Source organism: Sceloporus occidentalis, unplaced genomic scaffold (genome assembly GCF_023333645.1).
Source record: "Sceloporus occidentalis isolate IW3139 unplaced genomic scaffold, rSceOcc1.0.p SCAF_49, whole genome shotgun sequence".
Lineage (NCBI taxonomy): Eukaryota > Metazoa > Chordata > Lepidosauria > Squamata > Phrynosomatidae > Sceloporus > Sceloporus occidentalis.
In genome coordinates, this window is record NW_028317029.1 from 2,273,063 (window position 1) to 2,294,276 (window position 21,214).

A 21,214-nucleotide genomic window follows, 5' to 3' on the forward strand; every position below is an offset into this window, starting at 1 on the left:
GTCTTGATGTTTACTCACAGAACAAACATTGATCATATTTTCCTAAGATATATCCCAGATTTACTTTTTTTTTTTTCCTTCGGACACAGCTTGTTTAAATGGTGTGAACATCAATTAAATGTCCAGCTACTTTCTCCTCTCAAGAAAAATCGCAATCAATTTTTGTCACGTAGGAAACTCTTTTTTCACTTGTATTTTTTGTACAGGTTTCTATTTTGTCTGACCAGCTTCTTTCCTTCTGATATGTGGCCCTTCAGTGTTACTAACTAATATTAAAATCCACCGCTCCACTGGGTTTGATGCAAAGTAAACTCACTCTCATATTCTTTTTGTACTTTGGGATTTATTCACTAAATAAAAGCTTGCAGGAGAATTTTCAATTCCATCTCATTGACTTCCCTTGACGTTGTGAAGGACCAAGCCTTGTAAGCCTCTGTTGTAAGAATAGTGTGGTTGGCTGAAATCACAACTACTACCAACGCTTTAGCCAGCTCCCGTTTTAGTGAATAGTCCCCTTTGATTATATTTCTGTTGACTTGACTAATGTCCTCTGTGGTGGGACATAGACCTTGTAGTTTGGTCTTTGCAAAAGCTGCAGGATCAAGGGGACCATTAATGGGATAGATAGATGCAATTTAATGACGCTGTTTTAATGCATAACAATATTAATTCCCTTCAGTGCAATAATGGCAGATATAAAGCGGGACGACAGAGTAACGTTATTAACGTCTCGGGCTGGAATCCGGAACTCTTTGATTACTATACTGGATCAGCTTCAACGATGTCAGAAATCCTTAAATGAATTTTTGGAGGTATGTATATTTTTGCTATAAGCTCTGAGAATATATGTCTTATTATTATATGAGAGGAAATATTAAATGTGTTTTATTTTTTTTTTCCCATTTTGGTATTTTCCAGGAAAAAAGGTCCGCTTTCCCTAGGTTTTATTTTATTGGCGACGATGACCTCTTGGAAATACTGGGACAGTCCACCAATCCGGCTGTAATTCAGTCTCACCTGAAGAAACTGTTTGCAGGTAAAGCTACTGAATTTTCAATAGTTACTTCGGGTCAACAAAAAGCGAGTTGTTGTTTAACTGTTAAGAATCGATGAAAGCTGAACAATGTAGCACCAAGTGGTAAATAAAGAGCTTTTGGGTGTTAAAGTGGTAAAAAAAAGGTGTTTGATGTTATAAAAGCTCTTCAGGAGTTCTCTCTGAATATGAGGAGCGCTCAATGCTCGAGTAGTTGAAACTATTCACTTTCCACTAAAACTAAATTTAAAATAAAAAAGGGACCCCTACAAAACCACGCATTTTTGGGAGAAGAAAAGTCACTTTTCTTTGGCTTTAGTTTCAATGCGACCTCTTAAAACTTATTAAAAGAAGACTGCCGGTCTCCCCCTAAGGAGCTGATAAAATCTAGAATATATATATATATATATATATATATATATATATATATATATATATATATATATATATATATGACACAAATTAAAGGATGCCTGTATCTCCTCTGTTAGACTACTCAACACTCCCCAGAAATAATCCTTTAATCAAGTAAAATGTTATTTTGTTCATGAATTTTTGCTGAGGACACCTAAAGAAGGCTGATGCCATGGATCGTGCAAAAAAGCTTTTTAAACGTTTCTGCGTTTTTGTATGATTAATGTATGAGAGGAAAGATCCCAGTGGCAGACCTGCTACAGTTTATTAGCACCGGGAATAAGGCAGCACTCAATTTGATACCATAAATAAAAAAATACAAATTACAGCATATCGTTTCACTTCTATATTCTTTCATTTAAATATTGCCATAAATTTATTCCCAGCTGCGTCGAGTGCGACGTTTTATTACTCCCTGATTGACATAATCCATTCAACTATATGTTTACCTTTGCGTGTGCACGACTACACATAAAAGTCTGCTCTTCATAGCAGATTAGAACATATTGATGAAGTGCCCGTCGCGGGTACCATATGCAATGGCTCTGCCTCCCGACCCTTAGGAAAGTTAACAAAACCTTCCAATCGTTTAGGAGTGAACAGCGTCACTTTTGACGATGACTTCAAGAACATAACTGCCATGAAATCCCTGGAAGGAGAAGTTGTTCCTTTGAGAAGCATGGTGCCCATTTCTAGTGATGTTGAGGTGAGACCCACCAGAGTGACCTGTCCAGGAGAAGGCCGTTCATGGATTCTTTCAGTTGACGTAATGGTTTCTGTGCTTCACAGGTTTGGTTAAGCAATTTAGCCACACAGATGAAAGCCACTTTGCAGATGCTACTAGTAGATTGTGTTAATACAGGCAAAAAAGCCCAGGGCATCATTGATCCTCTGCGATTTCCTTCCCAAGTAAGTATCCGGTTAATGTTTGGCTTGTTATCTTCGTTTGATTGCCGTCCCCAGGATATGCTAACATCATTGAGGGGATCTAGGTGGTAGGGATTGGGCTCCTAGTGCTTTTACGTTGCTCTTCATTTTTGTTCTAAGATTCTGTGTCTGGCTGAACAAATTCAGTTCACTGAAGATGTGGAGGATGCCATCCGCCGAGGCAGCCTGCATGAGATCGAGCTGGAACTGGCGGCTAAACTGGAGCACTACACCAGCATTGACAATACGAAAGGTGCAGGTAGGTAAAACCATTGACAGCAAGCATAACACTAAAATCCTTTAGATGTGCTGCACTTTAAGAAGGTTCCCCAAAGTTCCAGGTGAAATAAGCAGGCTACTGATAGAAGGATGAGCTACAGGTCCAGTGGCAATTGTGGAATAGGTTGTTGGTTCCCACCAAAGGGATGCCTGCTAGAAACTCATTTTAACACGAGATCTTCTCCTCTGTGTCTGCAATACGTTATCCCACCGAAAGACTGGGATATTTATGTTAACATCGAAATTAGAAGTGCTGATTTCTCATTTGCATTAGTGTTACTTTTCTGTATGTATGTGTGTGTGTATGTATGTATGTATGTATGTATGTATGTATATTACCCGGTTTAGCTTTTATTAAGGTGCCGTACATTTTTCTTTTTGAAGATGCAGGAATCCTTGAGCTGAAGTTAAAGGCTCTTATCCTTGATGTGATCCATAACATTGACGTGGTGAAGACATTAAACCGAGCCCAGGTACGCAGCACGGAAGACTGGGTGTGGAAGAAGCAGCTGAGATTCTACATGAAGCCCGACAGCATGTGCTGCGTACAGATGGTCGATGCGGAAATGCAGTACACCTACGAATATCAGGTGAGTTTATTGTCCGAATCTAGACTTTCAACACTGAAATACCCATTAAAAGAAGAGATATAAAAGAACTCCACTGTGCGTAGGTTCAACCGACACCAAAGATTTATTCTTTCTTTTCTTTCCTCCAAATGAATTGCTAATTAGTGTAAATAAAAAGGACTACAAATGGGAAAAAAAGAGTTGGTCATGGATTGATTCATTGGATTCCAATGAAAATTGTGACTAGAAGAGAAGGAGTTAACATTGTTGAAGTAACCAGTAATAAATACTGACGCTGATATTCATTCCACTCACGTATTTGTCTAAAACAACATTTGTTCAAACTGTTCCATCTAATCCCGTTCCAGGGCAATGCTCCAAAACTGGTTTATACTCCACTGACCGACAAATGCTACCTAACGCTGACTCAGGCCATCAAGATGGGTCTTGGGGGGAATCCCTACGGCCCAGCGGGGACCGGCAAAACGGAGTCCGTCAAGGCTTTGGGTGGACTTCTCGGAAGACAAGTTTTGGTTTTCAACTGTGATGAGGTAAAAAGTTGCGGCGATGTATAGCGGGTGTGAAAAAATATTTTAGAACAGAATTTAAATGCGTACTTTACTGAAATTGAAGTAGAAATGATAAAATACGCCATTTAGAACATCATTTTGACCCTGACCTTCTCTCCGTCATCAGAACAAATTTGCCACCAACCCAAATTTTTATATATTCATTAAATCTTTACAATGTATATGAAACCTCACGTGTGTTCCATAGAGCTAACCATTTAAACTTCCAGTTGAAAGGATTATATTAGCCACGGCGCCTCTTCAGTAGCAGCTGATTGATTTTAGAGCCTAATTGAAAAAACCAAATCCATCATAAATGCACAAAGTCAGAAACCGCCAATTTCCCTTTAATGTTAGTGCCATAAAATAACACTGATGGCGTTGATTGTGCCATGTACATGGTGGGAGTAAAGCTGTAAATAGCCTCCTGCCAAATGACACGTGTGGGAAATCACTCAAACGTTGTGCGTTTATAACATGGTGCTAAGTAGACATGTGCTTACTGCAATGCGAACAAAACACAACATAGAAACATTGAATCCGACCGCAGATAAGACCCATTCGGCCCATCTATTCTGCCCATGTAAAGACTCAGACCTTAATCAGAACGTGGTCTCCTCTTCCTCAATGTATTGGCCTCTACCACTTCCGATGGGCGGCTGTTCCATGTTACTTTCTTACTAATTGTATGCTTAACATACTGTTTGGATCAGTGATTACTGGCCGCTGCTGTCAGCGTCTGTGGCTGTATATTTTTCCAATTTCCAATCTGGGTTTTAATAGCGTTGAAGATCTAAACAGGCTCACAAGCACAGGGGATATCTGCAAGGAGGCATCTGGCCAAGTTTAGCTAGTGAGTCCGTAATATATTTCTACACACAGAAATATTCAGTACGTTACTAACTGGTCCCTGCTGGCAGTTATGGAAGGTGAATTACGCTGACGTGGTGTATAAATGCCAATCAACATGCGTATCGTTATTATTATTGGTTTTAGGGCATTGATGTAAAGTCCATGGGAAGGATATTTGTCGGCCTCGGGAAGTGTGGCGCCTGGGGCTGCTTTGATGAATTTAATAGACTAGAAGAAGCGGTGCTTTCGGCTGTGTCTATGCAAATTCAGACCATCCAAGATGCTCTGAAGAACCATAAATCTTCATGTGAACTGCTAGGGAAAGAGGTAAGGAAGGAAATATTTCTAGATTTTCACTTCGTTGTATGATTACTAGCTTTCTGTTTGGTTTTGGTTGTTTTTCCTCTGGACCGGATCATTGTAAATACGTCTGCTTAGTAACTTGGCCCGTGTTTTCTCCGATGCTTCAGGTTGATCTGGATCCTAATTCTGGAATTTTCATAACCATGAACCCTGCTGGAAAAGGTTATGGAGGACGACAGAAGCTTCCGGATAACTTGAAGCAGCTTTTCCGCCCTGTAGCCATGTCTCGCCCTGACAACGAACTTATTGCTGAAGTGATCCTCTACTCGGAAGGTTTTAAGGAAGCCAAGGCTTTGGGTAGAAAGCTGGTAGCGATATTTAACCTGGCTAGGTAGGACATTGCCGGTGCCCAAAGACTGCGCAGATCTGCTCTTGCCCTCAGTGGGTTCTTTTTTACTGGTAATCTCATGTTTTTCTTGCAGGGAACTCCTGACACCTCAACAGCATTACGACTGGGGCTTACGCGCCCTAAAGACGGTTCTCAAGGGATGCGGGAACCTTCTTCACCTGCAGAAAAAAAGTGGAGAAAAAATGAATAGTAAGCTTAAGTACTTTTCATTTATAACCGAGCTCTTTATATATTGAACATATAACTTCAAACCAAACTTAGGTCCTGTTGTGTTTACCTCCATCTCTGAAAACACTGTATGTTGATGGTGGTGTAAATTGGTGATAAGGTACTAAAGCTAAACACCATTGTACACACAGGTGGCCCTTTAAACGTGCCCATGTCATGTGACATTGAGAATGCCCCTGTATTGTGTGATACAGGCTGTGCTTTCCAAATGTCTGCTGATTAGGGTGATCACATATTAGATATTTCACTTTAATCACCAGTGACCCTCGCTTGTCCGTCTGTGACGTGTTCTTTTGGCGTACAGAGCTGTTTGTGTTCTCTCTATCCCCGGCTTCAGCGTGTACGGAGAGATATACAGGGTTATCAATTTTCCCTTTCATCTCCATATGCTTTATCCTGCTGTGTAACAGATTTCACGCGGCACAAATTAGAGTAACTCAGCAGTCCTAACAACATTCACGCTTAGGAATCCTAGAACGATTTCTCCATGGCTAGCTATCCTGTGTGTGCTTTGTGACGGAATAAGGGATAAAATATGAAAAGTTCAAGGTGACTGAACACTAAGAAGCATATATATGTGTTCGGAGTATTAATGTCAAACATCAAAGTGATCTACGCACGATATACAGGCTAGCTTTATAGGCAGATTCCTTAAAAAAAAATATCAAACACTACAATAGGTAGCAATTTGCAATTATTTGGTTGCGAGACGATGGGATAGATGGATGCTGCCTTCCTTGTTGCTGAGAGCTGGGATAGAGTATCAAATCCCGACGTTTTGCCTCGAGGTGAACTGTGTCTTCCATTTTTCTTTTCTGCCTTAACGATACATAAGTTTTGTATTTCAGAAAGGTATACGTTGATTTCAAATATACCAATAAATGTTTTGTTTTTCAGTTAGCGAAAGTCATATTGTGGTACAAGCCTTGCGACTCAATACCATGTCAAAGCTTACGTTTGCCGACTGCTCGCGGTGTGATGCCCTAATTAAAGATGTCTTCCCCGGAATTGATTTTAAAGACGTAGAGTACCTGGAACTAAACATGGCTCTGCAGCAGGTGTTTGAGGAAGCAAATTTAGAAATCATTCCAAGTCAGGTAAAACTGAGCAGAACGAGAAGTCATTTGTTGGAATTTTTTGTATTTGGATCTGTGATAGAAACCATCAAAAAAGGTCCGCTAAAGCACAATTTTAGTTGGCTGGTCGCTGGAAAAATAAACCACCATGATTGATCTGTGGGTGTGTAAAATGCCTTAAAACCTGCACCTTGGTTATTGTTTCTCAGATTAAAAAAGCTCTGGAACTATATGAACAATTGCGTCAGAGAATGGGGGTGGTCGTCGTCGGGCCAAGCGGTGCCGGCAAATCAGTTCTATGGCGCATGTTACGAGCGGCACTTGGCAAGACGGGAAAGGTGGTTAAACAGTACACCATGAACCCGAAGGCCATGCCGAGACACCAGCTACTCGGCCACATAGACATGGATACCAGAGAATGGTCGGATGGCGTTCTGACAAGCAGCGCCCGTCAAGTAGTGCGAGAACCTCAAGGTATGTCGCTCAACATATAACACGCTAACACCGCCCTTATACAAATCCCAGACATTCTTATTTCTCCGGTTAGCACCTGCCACATTCCTTGGAAAGTTATTCCAGACGTCCACTACTTTTTCTGTACCGTTGTACCTCCTAGTCTGTGTTCACATCAGATGTTATTGCTTTATGGGTCTGCAATGTGAACTTTTTTGTTGTCCTTTGCAGAAGTTAGTTCTTGGATCATCTGCGATGGCGACATTGACCCCGAGTGGATTGAGTCTTTAAATTCTGTCCTTGATGACAATCGCCTCCTGACCATGCCCAGCGGAGAGAGGATCCAGTTTGGCCCCAATGTAAACTTTGTGTTTGAAACCCACGACCTAAGCAGCGCTTCTCCTGCCACCATATCGAGAATGGGAATGATTTTCTTAAGGTGAGATGAGGTTTTTTAGTAATGTTAAGTAAGTAGTTTATAAAGCTGGCTATAGTTGTACTGTAAACATGTTGAGCCCTCGTCCTGTCCTGTTCTGTCTTGTTAAATAGGCCACTAAATTAAAAATTGTCTGAGTTTCTCCGTCCAAATTGAAATTGTGCATTTTGGTGAGATTTGTATACAATGTGTGGTTTTGTGTGTACTATTCAGCATTTACAACCATCTTGCTAATCATACAGTTTATCTGGGTTATCTTTTCCCACCTTGATCCCACTTTACTGTGTAATTCCATGTTAATTAGCGGCGGTGGAGGGTCTATTCACTAAAGACTGGGTTGGTAAGAGAGATGAACCTTTTCGGCTACCCAGAAGATGCTCACTACAGTGTACACTTAATAATGCCTAATGATATCGGGTAGCCGAAAGGTTCATCTCTCTTATCAACCCAGTCTTTAGTGAATAGACCAGCGCCATGATGTACTGAACAATACCAACACACTGTGAGTGGGAAATCTGCGATACGCAGGGCACAGTACACTTTTTTATACTTCTACACTATATATAATTTTTTTCTGTTTTATTTTTCATTGAATGGAACACATGAGCGCCCCCTAGTGGACTTTTTGCAGTATTACTTTAACACCTGGAGAGTGTTGCTTAAGGGTTGCAGCTGTGGTTCCAGACACGAAAGGAAAGTCATTATTGCCGATTATTTCTATTATTCACTATCTTACTCCCTATACTGGTTTTTCTCACTCTTTCTATACATATATAGTGAATGGACCCCTGAAGGATCTGCAAGAACACATGAAACCTCACCTGTTGGGACGTGGGGCACAGCCTTGACCGAGTGTCTCCATGTTTGAAGAACCCTGAACTAGAGCCCTGCCCCAAAAATAAAACCACAAATAGCATTGAAACTTTTTTAAAGAATAGGCATAGCTGCCCGAGGCCTGTCGATAACTTAAGCCGGCGGCTCGGGTGACGAACTGATGGTAGCGTAGGTAACATTTATCCTCTATCGCAGGGCTCGGTGGTCTTTAGCTAACAAATGAGAATGGACAAATATAAAAATGTTTAATGAATTGGGAACTTAAGCTACATAAAACCACATTGGTCCCTTTTTTTTTCTTTGCCTTTTTTCATTTAAAAAAACCAGATTTTTATTTATTTATTTTTTTTTTTTTACTTCTTGTTTTTGAAAAGTGATGAAAACACAGATCTCAACTCTCTGATAAGATCGTGGCTCCGCGGACAGCCCGAGAACCTCCGACATAACCTGGAAAATTGGATTGGAGACTATTTTGAAAAGGGTTTAAACTGGGTCCTTAAGCAGGTAAATTCACTTCATTTTTAGAGATTTTCCATGTTATCTTATGAATTACTGAACACTGTTAATTCAAACGCAGCTGTGTAGCCGATTTGGCTTTAATGTATACATGTAGTAAAGCAATTTGGATGGATAATTTGGTATTTTCTCTTGTACTCTTTAAAGGGAAAGTCTAATATCCTTGACTCCCCTACTGTAGAAGAATGCATATTAAAAAAAATATGCTTTTCTCCAAAAAAATCAATTTCCTGCCAAGCTGAAACATCTTCATTGTTAAGATTGTCAATCAGTCGCAGTAAAGTACAATGGGAGCGTTCCTGTCGCAGATTGACAGCTTAAGCAGCCAATCAGTGCATTAAAATCAATAGGAACACTTTGTATATGTGCTCTGGATATGACCGAAGGTGAGTTCATCGCTTGTTGGGAGAGGCATTCAGCCGAATGCATATCCTGCGAGGCACGTAGCTAAGGGGTGGGGAAAGGGATTTGGGGAGATTCTGCAGAATCCCCTTATGCTTCTGCAAAACAGACCACTCAAATTTAAAGGGACCATGCAGCTATGTTATGCATTATAGCGTGTGTATGTGTGTGTATGTATATATATATGTGTATATATATATATATATATATATATATAATGGCTGGAGTGTCCCTTTAAGAAGTGCTAAAGAAATTTGATTACAATTCTCCTTTAATTTGTGTCCTTAGAATGACTTTGTGGTAGAGACCAGTCTCATTGGAACGGTTATGAATGGATTGTCGCACCTTCACGGGTGCACGGATCGCAGTCAGTTTATCGTCAGTCTCATCCGTGGACTCGGAGGGAATCTCAGCATGAAATCAAGGAACGAATTTGCAAAAGAGGTAATTTACAGTTCAAGGAAGAACTTAATGTGTCTCTGTCACCATCGATTTATCAAGTAATATTAAATGTTAAATGCCAGAATTGGAGGTTGTGATTTGAAGCTAGAGGTTGGAAGGGTGCAGGGTAATACGAGAAAATTCTATTTTACCGGGAGGGTAGTGGATACCTGGAACAGATGTCCAGTAGTACATACAAACACAGTAAAGACATTCAAAAAAAAAAGCTTGGGCTGTACATATAGCCGCCCTAAAGGATTAAAAACAATTTAAAAAGGCAGACTAGATTGGCCAATTGGTTTTCTGTCATCACAATACATGTATCTATAGACTAAACACATGCGTGTCATTTATTCCCACTCATTTCTCTGAAACAACAAATGGAAAGAGAGTGGCAGAAAATAACCTACCCAAGGATAATTACTAAAAAAAACCTCCCTCTACCACTAGGTTTGGCTAGATTTTATGCTTTCTGTCTCATAATTGGCAGTAGGAAAGCCCATGTATATAACATTTTAATTATATTTTGCTGCAAACATCTAGTAACTGTTTTTTCCACCCGTTCCGTTCTTTCCCTGTAGGTTTTCAGTTGGGCTAGAGAATCCCCACCTGATCCCCGCAAACCCTTGGACACCTACTATAACCCCAAAACCGGGCGCTTGGAATCGTACGTCCTCGAGAAACCCGACAACCTGACAATCGAAGACTTCCGAAATCCTCAGGCTCTCCCGGTTATCAGAACGCCCGATATCCAGAGAGGACTCGATTATTTCAAACCCTGGCTGGGCTCCCATACTAAACAACCATTTATATTAGTTGGACCTGAAGGTTGCGGAAAAGGGTAAGGCAGGAACCAAACTTCATAATGAGACTGATTGGGGACAAGGGCACGATTACCTAAATTACACCCAAATAGTATTTAGTGATGGCCTGAGAATAAAGAAAAAACATGCATCGTACGGTGAAAATTGCAAGTAAATATATAGATTATTATTATTGTAATTTTTTATTTTTTTCTAGGATGCTTCTGCGCTACGCGTTCTCCCAGCTTCGTTCCACTCAGATCGCTACGGTTCATTGCAGCGCACAGACATCCCCTCGTCACGTCTTGCAAAAGCTTACCCAGACCTGTGTGGTTTTCAGCACCAACACCGGCCGGGTCTACAGACCAAAGGACTGCGAGAGGCTGGTGCTTTACCTAAAAGACATTAACCTACCCAAACCCGACAAATGGGGGACCAACACTTTAGTTGCGTTTTTACAACAGGTACGTTCGCTGCCAGGTTTATTTGTGTGTTGTAAATAAGTGAAAGTAGTAAACTGTAGTCAATCCAAAGAAATAAATAAATAGTAATTTAGGTCCAGCTCAAAAAACTTTTTATTCTACTATGATTTCATATATGTGTTGATGAATCTACCGTATTTTTCGCTCTATAAGACGCACCTGCTGATAAGACGCACCTAGATTTTAGAGGAGAAAAAAAAGGAAAAAATATTTTGAGCTAAAAAATGGGCTAAAATATTTATTACAATAACTGAATAAGCTATGAACACAGTAAGACACACGCAGTAAGACACACACAGACACAGTAAGACACACACAGACACAGTGAGACACACACACACACACACACAGTAAGACACACACACACACACAGTAAGACACACACAGTAAGACCTCCCTCCCTAACCCCCCTTCTCAGTATCTCCCCTCTAACTCCCTAACCCCCCCTTCTCAGGATCTCCCCCCCCCGCCCCGGTCACTTACCTTAAACTCCTGTGTTGGAAGCGTGAGGCGTTTGTCTCGGGTGCCGGCGCTTCACTGCTGAGCGCCGGCGTCTGACGTCATATGCCGGCGCCCAGCGTAAAGCGCCGGCACCCGAGACAAACGCTTCCAACACAGGAGTTGAAGCGCTGAGGCAGGCGGCGGTGGCGGCCGCCGCCAGCAGAGGATTCCTGTATATCTGTCAGGCAGGGGGGCCCGAGAGTTGCCGAGCGGTTGTCTTCAGCAACCGCTCGGCACCCCTTGGGCCCCCCTGACTGGCAGAAATCCAGGACTCCTCTGCTGGCGGCCGCCGCCTGCCTCAGTTGCGACCCCGGATTTATCGGCGTATAACACGCAGGTAGGGTTTAAGCTCCGGATTTTAGTTAAAAAAAGTGCGTGTTATACGCCGATAAATACGGTATATCGTTGCCCCCCCCCCTCCCCCCCCCCCCCCCGCCTGCATCTTCGCTCCATAAGACGCGGCTGATTTTTCATCCTACTTTGGGAGGAAAAAAACTGCGTCTTATGGAGCGAAAAATACGGTAATTTGTAAATGCTGTTTATAGTTCTGTGTTTTAGTTTTCTATTTCTTTTCTTGCAACAAAAAAAGGTTTTAACGTACCACGGCTTCTATGATGATAACCTTGAGTGGGTTGGGCTGGAAAATATTCAGATTGTGGCCTCGATGTCTGCTGGAGGCATCCTAGGACGACACAAGCTGACGACTAGGTTCACATCGGTAGTCCGTATATGTATTGTGGAGTGAGTATTTACAGTCCTGTATTATTTAGTCCCGTATTATTTTAGACCCTCATTAGTTCTGTGCGCAGGCTGCACCCATGGGTCTGCCAATTCATATATCTTAATCGTCGTCTTGTTATCCCCCTTTGCTTGTTTTGCAGAGGACTGATACCACTGGAGTCAATTACCGGCTGTACCAAATGTAAAAGTCCTGTGCCGGTCTCATAAATCAGTCTTTTATTTGTTCCCTGTACTGATTATATTAAAAATGGATATAGATCAACCAGTACCTACCCAGCAGTCGTCTTTCCACTAAAAGATGTCACAAACACTCCTAGTGGAACCGCTTTTCGTTGTGCTTAAGGAAGCTACTGGTGGCTTGGAAGACTCCAATGCGTATGGAGTATGAATATCTAATTTATTTAATCTTTTCCTCCCAAAAATACACTGTTTAAGTATAGATAATATAGATTTAGACAGTAGGTGTGCATATTTTTATTCTTTTAATCCTAATCCACAGTTATCCCGAACGGGAACAGCTTCAAACTATTTGCAGCTCGTATCTGGAGCCCGTTATTCACAGAAGCCTAAAGAATCACCCAACGTGGCGCTCGTTGGCAAAAATCCAGCAGATAGCGGGATCTATGGTCCAAGTTTATGAACAGGTATTTAGTTAAAATGTTTAATAAGTGAAACATAAATTCACTTTGCACTTTTCTCCTGTCGGTACCTTTTACCCCTTTACTGAAAGTAGGCAAATACAGAAGGACATTGACATTTTGGAAAGAGCAACAAGAGCAACTAAATTTTTTATCATGCATACAAGTCCCCGTTTAGCAGGAAATCGTAATGGATCACAATAGGTATGCTTGAAGTGGATGGGAGAGGTGATATGGTAGATGCATTTAAAAATATAAAGGCGTTTAACGAAGAACTGGTAGAAAGCTTATTTAGAACAAGAGGCCATAACCTAAAACTAGAGGGTCAGAGGCTTAGATGTAACGTATGGAATCTTTATTTTACCGGGAAGGTAAATTAGAGTAAGGAGTAATTAAGTTGTGAGGTTTTACTCACTAGATGGCCCAAATTGTTCTTATCGTCCATTAAATTCAATGTTTCCGTTTATATACCCTCCCACTCTCCGAATAAGAATTGTAGCTTGTGTCTGATTTTCTAGCAGAGTCGAGAGAACATATTCTTGCCCATGCGTAGGGCAGCAGGTCCGAGGCGCTGCGGCAGTCCCTGGGCTGCTTTACCCAGGGGAGATGATAATATTGGGCTATCATTCTTCCTGGTGGGCCGCAGGTCCGTGGGCCAGCTGGGGAAATCGGAGACCTCCCTTGTCACTGTCCCATTTACACCGTGGAGGTCTTGTGCTTTTGCCTGCACCAACTTTTGTGCTGCTCAAGTTTCTAAGGCAGGGTGCGGGGTTATGGGGCCATATTCCTTCTGGACAAAGCAGCTACAAGCGGAGGAGGTCTCTGCCTGTGTCAAGCCTAGGGCTGCTCCCCTAGTAAATACATCGCTGACAGATAGCTTAGAGAGGTGCGATGGCTAAGAGTTATGAGCCAGAGCACATCTGCCAACAGTGACGAGAACCAGAGAACAATAGATCTTCTCTTCTGTCTAGGGCTGCAACTAACGATTATTCGATTAGTTGGCCGATTTATTTTTTCGATTAATCGGATAAAAAAATGAAATTTTTTTAAATTTAAAATAATGTAATAAAAAACATACAATTTACACTTTCATCTCTTTATTGCAATGGCCTCTCTCTATCTATTCACCTTCTTATTTTACTGACATAATAATAAAAGCTACAAGAACCCAAACACTGTGTTTCTCAAACTAGGTTTTAATACAAAGTTATTAGTAAATATTAATTCGTATGTTAACTATTTTTCATATTTAATAAAAACTATGAGAAAAAAGCCTTGTTTATATTTTCTTTTATTTACCAAACTGCCCCCAGTTATGCACATCTGACCCCCAGCTTGCCACTCTGCCCCATATATGCCTTATACCTCTTATATGCCAGAGATGCCACTGTGCCCCTGATATGCCACCGTGCCCCTGATATGCCTTATACTCCTTATATGCAACTGAGCCCCCTGATATACCTTTTACCCCAAGATATATTTTATACCCACCTGATATGCCTAATATCGATATGCCTTATACCCCCTATATGCCCATACACCATTATAACTCACCCATACACCACTCTGGCTCCTCCCCCTCCTATACACCACTCTGGCTCCTCCCCCCCATACACCACTCTGGCCCCTCCCCCTCCCATACACCACTCTGGCTCCTCCCCTCCCATACACCACTCTGGCTCCTCCCCCATACACCACTGGCTCCTCCCCCTCCCATACACCACTTTGCCTCCTCCCCATACACCACCCCGCCTTCCCCTCCTATACACCACTCTGGCTCCTCCCCCCCATACACCACTGGCTCCTCCCCCCTCCCATACTCCACTCTGGCTTCTCCCCCCTCCCATACTCCACTCTGCCTCCATTCAGCAACGGAGGTTCACAAGACACCAGGGAGCCGGGTAGAGAGGCAAAGTGGCGTAAGGGAGGGGGAGGAGCCAGAGTGGTATATGGGAGGGTGGCCCATACACCCCTCTGACTCCTCCCCCCTCCCATACACCGCTCTGCCTCTCTACCCGGCTCCGTTGCTAACAGGCACTTTCACTGCAGCTTCATAGAAGCCTCAGCGTAAGTGAAGGGCATTAACGGAGGCTGTCTGTGCGATGCAGACCCCCACCGGCTGACAGAGATTTTATCGATTAGTTGTTTCAGCCCTACTTCTGTCTAATGCATCTGATTGGCCTGAAAGGATGAGGTCATACTGTATACCGATTACAACACATTCATTTAAAATGTATTTATTTTAAGTGCAACTGAAGTGTGAGATAAATATTTCTAATTATTTTATTCTCACGCAGGTTCGTGCCAAATTCTCCGTTGATGATTATAGTCATTATCTCTTCACGCCTTCCATCCTTACCCAGTGGGTCCTCGGGCTGTTCAGATATGATCTATCTGGCGGTAGGTTTATTGTCTGTTTCTCTTGGTTTAGTATTTCCTTTGTTGTGGCTGAACTCATACCGTGCCCCTGGCACCAAGTGCTGTACTCGCCTCCATCCACCTGGAGTGTAGCTCGGCTCTGGGGAGTGGGGTTTGGATTGAAGGGGGTTTTGTGGAGCTTCTTCTCCTAAGCACTTTTTATTTTAGCCTCTTGGAGAATGGATATTAGAATACTTACAGAGTTCTTTAAAATGCATTCTTTGGCGAGGCTGCATGGGGCTCTAGGCGGTCCCTTTAATTTAGCGGTGCGCTAGTGCGTGCTTTTAACAAAATTATTTTCCGCTCCAAGGATCTTCAAAACAACTTCAAGATTACGTGCTGGAAATTATCGCGTATGAAGCCCGCAGATTGTTCCGTGACCGACTCGTAACCACTAAGGAGTTAAATACTTTTGACAACATTTTAATGTCTGTTCTTCAAGGAGACTGGGGTTCCGAAATCCTAGACAACATGACGGGTATGATTGTATATACAACATTTTGTGATTTATAAACCCAGTATAAATCAAAGCCATGCTTCCTGAGCAGGTGTGTGATGATCGCACAAAACACATGTTTCGGTAACATAGTAAGATATAATACCTAATTGGTAAGATTATTACAGACATACCTTGTTCCAAAAGCCGCACAAGTTATCTTGAACATGGCCCTGGGGGGATCCTGTCTGGTTGCTGATCACACAGAGCTGATCATTTAGATATTTTTTGGTCTATCTTCTCCGTAAAGGGGCGATCTAAGCATTACTTTATATCTCATTAGTTTGAAACTAGTTGGGGGATATCCCTTACCAAACTGAGTGCATTGTCATAAAAAGTGATTCAGGTGCAAAGTATGAATAGCGGTCTCATCACCATAGCAGCCGATGGAATATTACCGCAGATTGCGCAATCCGTACAATGATATACAGTATATGAAAGTGGTGCAATACTACGTGCTTTATTTAATTGATGAGTCTGTTTTACATCAAATCAAACCAAATATACAATGTTTTTTTATCACTTTTGATATATAGATTTGTTTTATGTAACTTGGGGAGCGCTGCATGAGGCCGGAGGGGTATTTGCACCAGGACAATCGTTACCCCCGCATGGAAGGCCACTTGGAAGATTGAACTCCATGGATTTAAAAGATATTATTAAAAAGGTTTGGGGGCTTTGGATGCACTTTCTATTAGTCTTGACATAACATACTTTTTTTGTTGCTAAACAGTACATCCCACGTTAAAAGCTGCCATGTAGTATGTTGGATTTTGGTTTATACATCACACATACTGCAGGGGGCAGCACTTTATACGTGTCGTTTAGCAACATATGGGAAGAATGGTTTATGCACACTATTTTATCTCAAAAACACAGCACAATCAATATCATAAAATGCAGAATTTATGTGTTCGAGTTTTCATTGGATGTGATTCAGAAAGTGGTAGGCGAAGACGGGCCCCTGCAGCACTGCACAGACTTTACATTGAACTTAGGGGTATATTCACTAAACTGGGAGACATGAAGTTATCCCCACCTTTGCTGTGTATGGATAATGCTTAGCTAATACTGAGAGATTCTCCAAGTCACCTCCCTGACTATACATTAAAAAGCAGACGCTCACTGCGTTCAGCTTCATAGTGACGCTAAGGAGCGGAAATATTTAACGCTTGTGCAAACCCCTGGGCTAACAAATCCACCCTCACTAGTGTATTTCAGGAGTTGTGGTTTCCTTGCCCTAAATTCACTATACTTTTGTAAAGGACCAGCCCTGGCCAATTTCTCCTGCAAGGGTGCCTACGATGCCCCTATTTATTTAATCATTCAATCAGTGTGTTTGCGTTCAAGAAATCTCCCCAATCGAAATATCTTTTTACATAGGGCAGTCCATGCTATTCTTACAGCTGAACCTCACTGGGGTCAGCCCATAATGTAAAGGGAAATCTGCAGCTTTTCTACAACCCCCCTCTTTAATAAATAACCCCCAGAATTAACTCCAGAGTCATAGCTGCCAAAATCCATGGTTGCGTTCCCTTTAGTGATTACACTATTCTGATATTCTAGTAATTCAGCAGCTTCATCACAAGTGTAACTTGTGAACCATTATTACGTTTATATGTACAGTTATACGTTTTAAATGATTGTGGGGCAGCACCCCTGGGTTCCAAGTTCTTATTCTCATGCCCTACACATGCCAGCTGCAGGGGCGTGAAGAATAACTAGCATCTGTGTAGGTAAAATCCTTGATACATATCTATAGTTTATATATGCTTGTTTGTTATTGTATGTCTCGCCATGTATGTATGTATGTATGTATGTATGTATGTATGTATGTATGTATGTATGTACGTGTACCATGAGACTGTATATTTTTATAGAGTCCTTAGATTAAAGGACATAAAGTAGTTGTACGTTTCCTTTTACATAGACTATTATACTGACCTCCTGTAATTTGTTTAGGGCGTCATTCAGTACAGCCGTGATAACCGGGAGCTGGATATCCTACTTTTCCACGAGGTGCTGGAGTACATGTCAAGAATAGACCGAGTCCTGACCTTCCCGGGAGGCTCGCTACTCCTGGCCGGGCGCAGCGGCGTTGGCCGCAGGACGGTCACGTCTCTAGTTAGTCACATGCACGGAGCTGTGCTCTTCACCCCCAAGATTTCCAGGGGCTACGAGCTAAAACAGTTCAAGAATGACCTGAAACAGGTAAGGAGCGTCTAAGGTACACGGTCACGTTACTAGTAAATCCTTTAAAGTCTGAGAGTTCTTAGTTTTCCATGACATCTGGCTGATCAGATGCAATCCCATAATCCTCTGCCAGTTTTTGGGTCATGGATGACCTGTCCACCACACGTGTGACTCTGGAGTTCTGTGAATTAATGTAAAGTGAATAGCAAACAGTTTTATTACCGTTAACAAGCCAAATCGGGAGGCATATGGTGTGGCTTGTGATGACAATTCCTGACTGGTATCATAAGAATTGCGATATTGTTAAAAGGCTAACAGTCTAGATTTATGTTTGACGCCAGTTTCTGGTCTCCAACTTACCGATGATATATGGCATGTGTGACGTGTTGCCGTCTCGCTTTATTCCCCAGCCATAGAAAATGTCATGTGTTTGATTAGGGATCCATTATTGTTTATGGGTCTGGAAAGCTCACAAGCTGTTTTATCTTCTAAAAGAACGGTCTCTCGGAACCAACTTCTGTTTTGTGCAGGTCTTGCAGATGGCTGGGATTGACGGGCAACAAGTTGTGTTACTGCTGGAGGATTATCAGTTTGTGCATCCTACATTTTTAGAAATGATCAACAGCCTGTTGTCATCAGGTATTTTCTTGAGATTTACTGAGCCATCTGGCTTTTAACATGTTTCTGGTTAGGGGAAAATAACCCTTTTGCGTAAGAGGAAGCAATCTCTGGATAACAATCCATGTGACGCTTGGAGCTTTCCCGGCTGTCATTCGTTTGTTTACAGGCCTTTTACAAAAAACCCAATGTTTTTTTTTTTTCTTCTTCTTCTTCTTCTTCTTCTTCTTCTTTATTGAAATACAGGTGAGGTTCCTGGTCTATATACCGTAGAAGAACTTGAACCGCTTTTGTCTCCATTGAAGGACCAGGCATCTGAAGATGGCTTCACAGGACCCGTGTTTGGCTATTTTACCCATAGTAAGTATGTAAGCACCTCTGCGTATGGTTTGATAGACGTGTTAGATTGGTGAGTAGTGTCTAGGATATAAAATGAATTGGTAATGCAGGTTATTATCCACAATCTGCAGAAAACAGCTTTGCTGCAATGAGTTTAATTTCTAAAAGTACAAAAATGTAATACAATACAATACAAAGAAGACACTTAACACATTATCCATGACATTACCATCGTACATCACCTCACAATACTGATACTCAGGTTGATATAGGAGGTATAATCATGGGAACATAGAATTGGACAGCAGTTACGAGCCATTAAGCCCATCTAGTTTGCCCATTTTTTTTTTTCCTGCTTCTTGACCTTGTCTTTTGTGGCAGTGTCATCTGAAACATCTCCCTGACTCCTCTATACCTTGTGCTAACCAGCACTTTCACATTTATAGACCGTAATGCTATTACTTATCCTCTGCCGTTTAATTTTGTACCATTTTGGGCTCCAGAAGCTCTTCCTTTCTGTCTGTGCCTAATCCTGCTTACACGGTAGGCTCCCCTATAGCGAGTCCCAGAGAGGACCTCCTTGTTTGGGTTTATTGCTGGGATGCATTAGAATCAGCGCTGTCCTTCGTTAAACATCTCAGTATATCTCTCTCTATATATAGATAAAGAATCTTTCTGTGATTCTACTCCTTGTCACATAAATGCAGCACAAAGTTGAAGAAGGGAATAAATAAGCTAAATTATTTTCTTCTAAAAATCTGTTAGCCATCTAAATGGGCAAATGGACAGAGAAGATGTTTAAATCGGCTTAAGAGCAACTCATTTAACGTTCCCGTTCCAGGAAGGACTTCCATTTTACCTCTTTTGGGGTGACATCTGATACATATCTTTGTAGTTAGAATAGTTTCATTGTTATTATTGCTATTATTATTTTAGTCAAAATAATAATGAGATTAAACACCCCCCCCCCCCCCAAGAGTAACGTATAGAGGAGTCATCATCGCAACCGGTTGGCTGTTCTGCTGATTGTAAACCTTTAACAATGTTACACCAAGACAAAACCGTAGAACATGTCGCTTAAAACACGTTGCTGCAACGTATATTGTAACGTTGTAATCGTTGCAGGAGTCCTTCAGAATCTACATGTTGTGCTGATCATGGATTGTACGAATCCAAATTTCACCATAAACTGCGAGAGTAACCCGGCCTTGTACAAGAAGTGCTCCGTGCAGTGGATGGAGCGATGGTCTGAGGGCAGCATGAAAAAGGTATGGATCAAACATAAAAACGCACAGGAACAAGGATGCCTTCCTGGTTTATACGGTGCCGGCTTCTGTGTGTTCCTGGCAAAAAAATATGAATGAGGCGAAGCTTTACACGGTTTAAAAACAATTTCTGGGAAGGGTAGAGGCGTTGAACATTTCTGGAGGACGTTCACAGATAAGCTCACTGATCTCAGGAGGCGACCGGGGAGTAAGCGAGCAGATTGTAAGCATCCGCGCATTGTGGGCAGCCAGGGAAGCCTGACTGTGTCGCACAAAGTCAAAATAAAGTTGATGTCAGGCTTCCTTTTTAATACAAAAATGTTACTTATTGGTTTTCTACCTTATCACTAGAATTTGATGTCTTTTTTAAGTTTTAATCTTACTGAAATGAGTGTTTTTCTGGCTTTATCAGATCCCCAGAATGCTCTTTCTGGACTCATCCAGTGGAGAAAAGCTTTCGGTGGAGGGTGAATACAGTAAAAGCTCATCGGGTAAAAGGCTTTGGTTTGCATTTGAATGGTAAAGTGATTGCGATGAGTGTGTATGTCTATGAGAAACATCATTTCTTTTCACTTTTGTTTTCTATTGCGTTTCTCTAGGAGAATCTGATTTTTTTAAGTCCTTCTTGATGATTCACGAATCTTGCAAAGCATATGGAGCTACTGCCAGCCGGTTCATGACCTTCCTTCGGGTGTACGGATCGCTCTTCAACAGCAAGAAAACGGAGCTGACAAAGAGACAGAAACACCTGCAGGTGCGTATTCTGACTTTAACCCTCCGAGAAACATGGAGTTGTGAGACCGATACGGACCATTCAGCCCGTTTGCCTACTTGTCTTCTGAACCCCAAACCTTATTGGGTCTTGTCTTAGATTCAGGAGCCATATGCCTATCCCATGCATGTTTAAATCCTCTCACTATATTAACCTCTGCCACCTTTACATTGCATCTAAGCCTCTGGCCCTCTGGTTTTAGACTAT

At 41.8% G+C, this 21,214-nt stretch overlaps 1 protein-coding gene across 1 annotated transcript in view; it reads left to right on the forward strand.

Moving 5' to 3' along the window:
* LOC149288903 (cytoplasmic dynein 2 heavy chain 1-like) overlaps positions 1-21,214 on the forward strand; it is a 140,725-nt gene that overhangs the window by 20,730 nt on the left and 98,781 nt on the right. The window contains exons 27-54 of the mRNA XM_089491172.1: positions 680-812; positions 919-1,036; positions 2,041-2,153; positions 2,237-2,356; positions 2,495-2,633; positions 3,038-3,243; positions 3,591-3,773; positions 4,788-4,970; positions 5,114-5,337; positions 5,429-5,544; positions 6,481-6,680; positions 6,869-7,133; positions 7,344-7,551; positions 8,757-8,886; positions 9,589-9,744; positions 10,323-10,582; positions 10,762-11,008; positions 12,117-12,268; positions 12,768-12,912; positions 15,204-15,306; positions 15,635-15,802; positions 16,357-16,487; positions 17,783-18,031; positions 18,544-18,652; positions 18,878-18,991; positions 20,096-20,238; positions 20,648-20,726; positions 20,835-20,989. Coding sequence (XP_089347298.1) covers positions 680-812; positions 919-1,036; positions 2,041-2,153; positions 2,237-2,356; positions 2,495-2,633; positions 3,038-3,243; positions 3,591-3,773; positions 4,788-4,970; positions 5,114-5,337; positions 5,429-5,544; positions 6,481-6,680; positions 6,869-7,133; positions 7,344-7,551; positions 8,757-8,886; positions 9,589-9,744; positions 10,323-10,582; positions 10,762-11,008; positions 12,117-12,268; positions 12,768-12,912; positions 15,204-15,306; positions 15,635-15,802; positions 16,357-16,487; positions 17,783-18,031; positions 18,544-18,652; positions 18,878-18,991; positions 20,096-20,238; positions 20,648-20,726; positions 20,835-20,989 — 4,549 coding nt within the window. The remainder of the gene's footprint in view (positions 1-679; positions 813-918; positions 1,037-2,040; positions 2,154-2,236; positions 2,357-2,494; positions 2,634-3,037; positions 3,244-3,590; positions 3,774-4,787; positions 4,971-5,113; positions 5,338-5,428; positions 5,545-6,480; positions 6,681-6,868; positions 7,134-7,343; positions 7,552-8,756; positions 8,887-9,588; positions 9,745-10,322; positions 10,583-10,761; positions 11,009-12,116; positions 12,269-12,767; positions 12,913-15,203; positions 15,307-15,634; positions 15,803-16,356; positions 16,488-17,782; positions 18,032-18,543; positions 18,653-18,877; positions 18,992-20,095; positions 20,239-20,647; positions 20,727-20,834; positions 20,990-21,214) is intronic.